At 36.9% G+C, this 7,743-nt stretch overlaps 1 protein-coding gene across 1 annotated transcript in view; it reads left to right on the forward strand.

The window, feature by feature from the left end:
- Nucleotides 1-7,317, forward strand: part of SCP2 (sterol carrier protein 2) — a 23,118-nt gene extending 15,801 nt beyond the window's left edge. The window contains exons 13-17 of the mRNA XM_035900215.1: nt 82-158; nt 2,881-2,977; nt 3,563-3,692; nt 5,117-5,196; nt 6,439-7,317. Coding sequence (XP_035756108.1) covers nt 82-158; nt 2,881-2,977; nt 3,563-3,692; nt 5,117-5,196; nt 6,439-6,534 — 480 coding nt within the window. The 3' untranslated portion in view covers nt 6,535-7,317. The remainder of the gene's footprint in view (nt 1-81; nt 159-2,880; nt 2,978-3,562; nt 3,693-5,116; nt 5,197-6,438) is intronic.
- The last annotated feature ends 426 nt before the right edge of the window (nt 7,318-7,743 follow it).

A 7,743-nucleotide genomic window follows, 5' to 3' on the forward strand; every position in this document is an offset into this window, starting at 1 on the left:
GTAGCTGGCTTCTCGAGGAGGAAAAAAAAAACAAAACACCCCCAAAAATCCCCATGTGTACGGAAAGACCTTGCAAAATAGTCACCTTTCAGACTCTGTCTCTGTAGAGCACAAGAAAGTGCATGGCTGAATGAAAGTGCTCGTTCGGCATTCGTGTACAGCTACCGGTTATGCTCTCGTTGGAAACTTTCGCTGTGGGCGCAGTAGTGGTGTAAACTGAGCTCACTTTGCGTTGACTGTGCTTCCATATCTTTGGGTTTCAGAATTTATTTCCTTTAGAATTATTTTTTGCCTCTGTGCAAGGAAGAAATTGCACTGGAAACTAAAACTTGCTCAGCAGTTGGAATTGTTGAGTGCCTCCTGCACTGGGGGCATATACAGAGGGTATAATTTACACAGTGTCTTACTCCTGGTAAACAATACGCACTGTGAGTTATAAGTTATTGAAATTGCTCTTCTCAGTATAACAATTTGCTCTACTGGCCCATAAAAATGGCTCGCATGATTTCTTGTAAGGAAAAGGCTAATGGTTGGATGGAAAAAAAGCCAACAAAACCCACAAGAAAAACCCTTCCAAGAACAAAACAGGCCGTGTTCAAATGAATTCATTGAAACTAGGGACTTGCCAAAAAAAGCAAGACATCCATGGGAATAGGGATACCCACTACTATCACTACTAAAATGGTTGCTAGTTTGGTTTCATGAAGAACTGCTTTCAGCTGTATGCATTACATGTGGTATTCTAAGTACTCATTATAATTCAGGCATGTTACTCATCCGGTCCTGGCTAGAGAATTTGCGCTTGCAATTGTAGCATACTTCAGAGCGAGCGGAGAACACTGCTAAGGAGCTGTTTTGCAGTGTGCTACAGTTCTGTGCTAGGATAGACAGGAATTGAGAGAAAGTGCTTAAAATTTGTAAATACACCAGAATTTTAGGAGATACTTTTTTAATACCCAGTTCCCTTTTTCATTTTCAACCTTGCTCAGAAAGATTGAGCTACTTGTTGTGAGTATTACGGTTGTGGTTTTAAAGCTTGAAGCCAATACTTTATATTTGCTCTAAAAACCTGTGAACAGTAAAGTCTGTCATGTACTGGACTTCCAGACAGAAATATTCCCCTCCCAACTCATATTTCTAATGTCTGTTTTAGCTAGACCTGTACAGTTCCTGGGAGGTGACAATATAATCGGTGGAAGAGGTAATGAGAGAAGTAATTGAATTTTGAAGGGCTGCAGCAGTAACTTTTTGTAGTACAGTGTCAGAAGTAATAATCTTATCACTTCTGTAATCTGTAAGAGGTTAGACCATAAGAGAAAATAGATGTGATACAGGAAAAATCATATCTTCTCATGGATTCTCTTCACACATGCTCACAACCCTCAGCACTGACTGTTGCTACACAGTTTTAAATCACAGGGGGAAAGACTGTTATAGGGAATATACTATTTTCCATTGCTTTGAGCTTTGTCTTTAAAAATACTGTGATTTTATGGAACAGGGAATCTGTTGCTCTTTGTATGCTGTTAACCTTGAGGTGCTGCTAGAAGTAGCGTCTTCCTGTAAGGTAAAGCTTTGCATGTATAGATATATTTCTCCTGAAGAAATTAAGTCTAATGGACTACAGCTCGCTTCACCTTCATTGGCATTGAGAATTTTTAGAATTCTTTCTTAGCTACAACTCAGTGCAGAGAAATCTTAGCAGTACTAGTTTCATCTCACATTAGAGAAGCTTAAAAGCCTTTAGTTCTTCCAAAGGCTTTGTGTGGGGGAGATACCTGACACAAGGAGTTGCACCAGTGTATGTCAGACTTTACAATGAAACAGCGCAACTAATCTGTTCAGATGCCGCTTATGTAATTGAGTGATGTTATGTATTGTGTAAGTAGGGGAAAGGTGGTGGCATTTCATGTTTATGAAGATACTTCATACCATTTTTTTCTACAGCAATGCAAATAGACTTAATCTTTGGATTCAGATCTAGCCTGTAATTAGTGGCTTTAGTAACAGCTGTTAAGAATGTACATCAAGGTAAATGACAGCAGGATTTGACCCATTTTGGATTAGTCTTTGAAACAGTTCTGCTTTTTTTTTCTGACACCGTAGAGTTTTACATCCTGTTAGTACAGCCTTGGTTTATTAGCAAAATTGATATGTTTTCTTCAGATGAGACAGTCCCTACTGTTGCTACCCTAGTGTACATCTATAGGGTAGTTAGTACCACACAAATGTAGGTTCTAGAAACATTTTTAAGTGATTCTGTCACATTAAGAACATCAAACCTGACCACAGTTTTGAAATCTGCTGCCAAGAGATGGTAATAATTGTAAACTTGTTTTTCCTGCTGCTTGAATTGCCACTTCTTTGGTCATCTCTGTACTTACTTTGGCTCTGGGTGCCTCTGCAGAAATGAAGAATTAGGTTTCATGCTACTGTCAGGCCATGCAGGATACTTGCTCCAGAGAATCAGGAATAATGCATAGTGCCTCTGGTGACTGTTAAGAGACCCATGAGTTGGGAGTGAAAAGGGGATTTGTTTTGCCCCCCCCAAAACGGTAGCGCTCTGAGATGATGCATGTTCTGCTCTCTCTTCACACAAGGTGTGTCAGTAGCGTTAAGATAAATCCGCAAACAAGACTAATGATTTACTTTCATTATAAAACTAGTGTCCTGTCCATACATGCAAAAAGATCTTGAAGTGATTGTACTTCAAGCTGTCAAGCCCATCAGAGAGTAAGCTTCACTTTGATATCATGTAGTTGCTGTATGCTGCTGAAGTGTTTCAGTGTGGCTGTTCTCGCTGTTGTTAGGCATATTCATGATAATGTGAAGATGTTGAAAATGTGGCTAAAGGTATGTAAATGAATGGGTTTTTCATTTCAGCACCGGCCGTATTGCGGCAGTGCCTCTCAGCGCAGCTGTTGATGGATTTAAGTCACAATTGATCTTCCAAGAGATTGAAAAGAAACTCCAAGAGGTATTTGACTACTTCTTTTACCTGCAGCAGGATTTTTATTTATGACAGAACATGTGTGAAACCTGATAGGAATAAAGTAGCCTCAGTCACTTCCTCAGTACTGCTCATTGAGACAAGTGTCGCAGCTTTCAATTTCAGAAATCTTTCTATGCTGTGCCATGATTTTAAACTATTTTTTTCAGACAGTTCTTACCTGCATAATGGTATTTCAGTAAAGGCAAGTTTAGATTGTATGTGAGGAGCTTGCTAACTAACACAAGAAACTTTGCGTTTGGTGTTTGTGCTTGCTTTATAAATGTGGTTAGAAGAATGTGGTTAGACTTACAGCAAGACAAAACTGTTAGGACAGTGGTTGTTTTTTTTTTTTAGTTGATAGACTTTAATATAGATAGTTGAGTTTGTGTTTGTGGGAGGTTTTTTTGGTTTTTAAAATTGATTATTTAAATGAAATCTAATAGAGGGAAGTAGATATTTCTATGTTAGTAGAAACGGTAAAGGTTTTTACATTACTTTCTGTTTAATTCAAAGTATTTTAAAATTATTTTGAAGTAAATGAATAATTTGCACATTACGCGGTCATTACAGGAAGGAGAGCAATTTGTCAAGAAAATCGGTGGAGTCTTTGCCTTCAAAATAAAAGATGGTCCTGGTGGGAAAGAAGCAACTTGGATAGTAGATGTGAAAAATGGTAAAGGCTCTGTGGCAATTAATTCAGGTCAGTACTACATAAAGAAAACACATAAAACTAATTAAAAGAATATAAAATCATATTCTGTTTAAGTTACAGTGAACTTGAGCAACAGTGGTGTAGAGCTACCTTAATTTTCAGTTTTTCTTATTACTGACACTTTCATCCATGATATTTTGGAACTAGAATTAAACAACATCTACTCTGAATTCTGTCTTGGATAATTGCATGTTTTCTTAGAGGCTCCAGACAGGTCTGTCATATGACTGTTACAGGAATTGGAATTAAAAAAAATAAAAAAAAAAAAATCAAACCTCAGGGGTTTTATTGTTCTCTCCTCTTAAAATCTGGGCCAGAACTGTAATACGCAGCTGTTTCTTCAGTTGCTTTGTTGGAGACACCAGTAGGCGGTAAGCTGGTCTGTCTTGTAAAGTTACTTTTCCTCTGCCACTAGTTAAGCAATAAAACTTGACTGATTTCAATACTGTACCAGCTGATATAAACTTAAAGTTCCATTTTAAAAAAGGCAGACCTAAATAAGACACAGATTGGGTGGTGGTGGGGAGCCCCATAAAACTATTGGAAACAAAGGATTTGTACCCTTGCCATGAAAATGTCATCATGTATCTGAAGTTATGCATCCTAGTAATGTAAATAAAAAGCCAAAGACTGTCCTCAGAATCTCATATATCTATGAGCCTGCATCGTAAAGCTTTTAATTAAAAACAGGACAGGGGTTTGATTTGGAATTCATTGATCTGAGTTATCACAAAAAGAAAAGTACTCCTACCTGTTGTGTGGACAACATTTTTTCAAAAAGAAATCTTTAGTAATAATAAGATGACTCTAGGAAAAGATGTGTGCAGTTTTTAGCCCTTTGGTATATACATTATATTTCTGTCAGAGCTTATTAAAATAATTTTTAGCTTATTTCTGGTAAGAAGATCCGAAAAAACTTCTGGATTTTAATTAATCCAAACGAGTGCTTTCAGAATGCACATGTTGTTCCCATTGAAGGAAAGGGCAGGAAATGCCTGAAATTTCAGTGATGAGTATCTTCAGAGAGTGTCACAGGGGAAAACGCATTTATTCTGAGTTGATCTTAATACTAGCAAATTTAAACTTGATAAAATGACTGTCAATGCTTCAATTAACATTCTATCTGATTACAAGTAGATTATTATTTCTTTTCAAGGAATGAATTTGCTTAGCACCTCTCAGAAAGGTCCACCTTTCTTCAGCATTGGGATGGTCTGTGCTACAAGGTGGCACAGATGCCTGTTGGTTATTGGATGATCTCTTGCTGAAATTTTTATAATGGCCCTTATTTGTATGTACTTCAGGTAACCATTTTGCTAACCTGTAGTATCAACAGATTCTTCATGGAGTTGCAGCTTCTATTACTGTTTCATCTCTCAGTTTGAATCTTCATAGTCAACTCTGTCTTACAGATCAGAAGGCGGATTGTACAATTACAATGGCTGATACTGATCTGTTAGCTCTCATGACTGGCAAAATGAATCCTCAGACAGTAAGTATAGCAAAGATGAGATAAGAGGACTGACTTCTTTGTTTGTTTTGAGTGTGTCTAAGTTGACATCATTTCAGTAAATCCGCTCCTCAAAACTGCCATGGCTAATCTGAAAAATGGCAGTTCTTGACTTTCTCTGAACAAATTGGCCAAAGTAAGATTAATCAAGAAAGACAGTATCTACTCTTCTGAACAGGTACATATTATCTCAGACATCCTATAGGTAATCCAGAAGGGGATATAACAGTGCTTGGTTTGCATACAAGAGAGGGAAACTAGTGTTGGCGGTGTGACTTAAGAAAGGAGGAATGTTGGCCCTCTGGAGGGCTTTACGCTCATAGCTGGCAAGGAATAATCTTGATGCTGAAAAATAGAAATTGGGGTGAGCATCCACTGAATGCCTATGAGTATTTGGGGGTTTTTTTATTCCTCAGTGTGTCAAAAGCAGCCATAGTGTACAAATAAACCGGATGTTTAAGTTAATTTTAAGTTTAAGTTGCTATTCTGTACTTCTAAATTTGAAATGCTCTGGGTAACATTCTCTTAAGTTTTTGGTCTGGTAATCACAGGGTAAATAACAATTTTCACAAGCTAAAATGTGTCTGGGAGAAGTTTGAAGGTAAAGCATGTTATAGAAATGTTGTGATGTACATGTAGGAAATTCAGAAGCAATTGCAGTTTTACATCTAGAATTTGGATACTTAAGTGCCTGCAGTTCATCTTCTTACAAGGTCTGGAGGAAAAAATCCAAATCCTTAGCATGTCTGCCTCACAAACTAGATTTGTATAACTGAACTAATCAGTAACAAAATCAGTAATGTTTGGGGGGGGATTTGAGTAAGAAATCAGTTGTGGCATTTACTATACACTATTGCTTTATCATCTTCAGCTGAAATAGTGAACTTTTACCCTATGAACTGTCATCACCAAAACATTGGGTATTCTGCCCTGCTTTGTATGCAGATCCATTGTTATGATAATGCAAGAAACATGCAATACCAAGTTTATTCTCTTTAGGTGTCAAAAATATAATATGCGTACAACTTCCTCAATTTACTATTCTACCTTCTAGTGTCAGAAAACACATTTGTTGATGAATGCCAGATACCTACTTAGAACTGTTGGAATTATAAAATTGCAGGCCAGGACCTGCACATGCATAATAGTTCATAACTTCTGGGAGGGGTGCATTTGGGGTAATATGTTGTATTGCATTTCATGTAATCTTTTTTTTCTTTTTAGGCATTCTTTCAAGGCAAGCTGAAGGTTTCTGGGAACATGGGCATGGCAATGAAACTTCAGAATCTACAGTTGCAGCCAGGCAAAGCTAAACTTTGAGCTCATTAAACAGTCAGTACTTGATATTCTTGGCAAAAAAAGTAGAATGAAACTAGACGACATCAGTAATACAACGCAGGCTGGGTTTGCCTGGACCTCTCTCACCTAGATTCTGTGGTTAAGGACTTAATTCTCTTAATAAATTCCATCAGTTTGTTTGTGGCAAAGATCTTTAGGCTAAGCTTGAGGCACTAACTCTTACAAATGGTGTATGGTGGGTATTTGTGACAATTTTTGTTTTAATCAATACGAAAAATTTTATAAAACCTTAGACTTGAGCGAGGCTGCTTACTGTTGTTCAGGTTAGTTGGGAATAGAGTGGGAAAGGTTATAAATAGTTTGACATATCAATTAAGTGAGTTGCATTTTTTGAAAAGCTATAATTGCAGATCATACAAATGCTTTCAGATTTCCATTCTAACAAATTTGCTGCTGCTTAAACTAAAATGGTCTTACAAGGGGGATCTCTAACAACATTTTTTTAGAATAGGCTTTAGGAATTTGCTATAAAATACTTTTCTTATTACTACTTTGGAATTAAAAAATAAAATATCCAGAAGTAAGTAGGAACTAGGAATGTTGCTGTCAGATTCACAGGATTTGATAGTATTTCTCCTTGAAAAAAAATTAGGTTTGCCAGGAGAGCAGAGAGGGAGTATAACTGCCATTTCACCTGTTTTCTCCTGAGAAAATCTGCTGTTGATCATTATGAAATTCTTATCAGTAACATAAAAGCTTTAACTTGTTTTGGGAAAATGTATTCTGGTTGGAAGTTCAATAGAAAATTAAATATACTTTTCCTGTTCTTCTGTGTGTTACTTCTTTGGATTTATAAACATGGATTTCGTGTTAATGCTGTGAATTAACTATTTATACAGATTGTCATGAAGGGCTCCTTCAGTCATTCATTTTTTCCTCCTTGGACATTGTCAGTAGCTACTCCATAACTACATCTCAGTCCAATATATACACCATACATCCTCACATATGTGGGCCATGATCAAGGAATTTTATGTCTAAACTTTCACTTTCCTGGTTTAACTAAAATCATCATAAGAATTAGCTAATTCAAGCCAATCATTCTGCATATCTGGTGTGAATGGTTAGCAGATTGCTGAGCAGTAAGAATAGCTGTACTGAATGAGACCAAAAATCAGTCTAGCCCCTTACATTTTCTGACTCTTGATACCTTGGAAGGAATATTAAGAT

Source organism: Egretta garzetta, unplaced genomic scaffold (assembly GCF_000687185.1).
Source record: "Egretta garzetta isolate BGI_Z169 unplaced genomic scaffold, ASM68718v1 scaffold768, whole genome shotgun sequence".
NCBI lineage: Eukaryota > Metazoa > Chordata > Aves > Pelecaniformes > Ardeidae > Egretta > Egretta garzetta.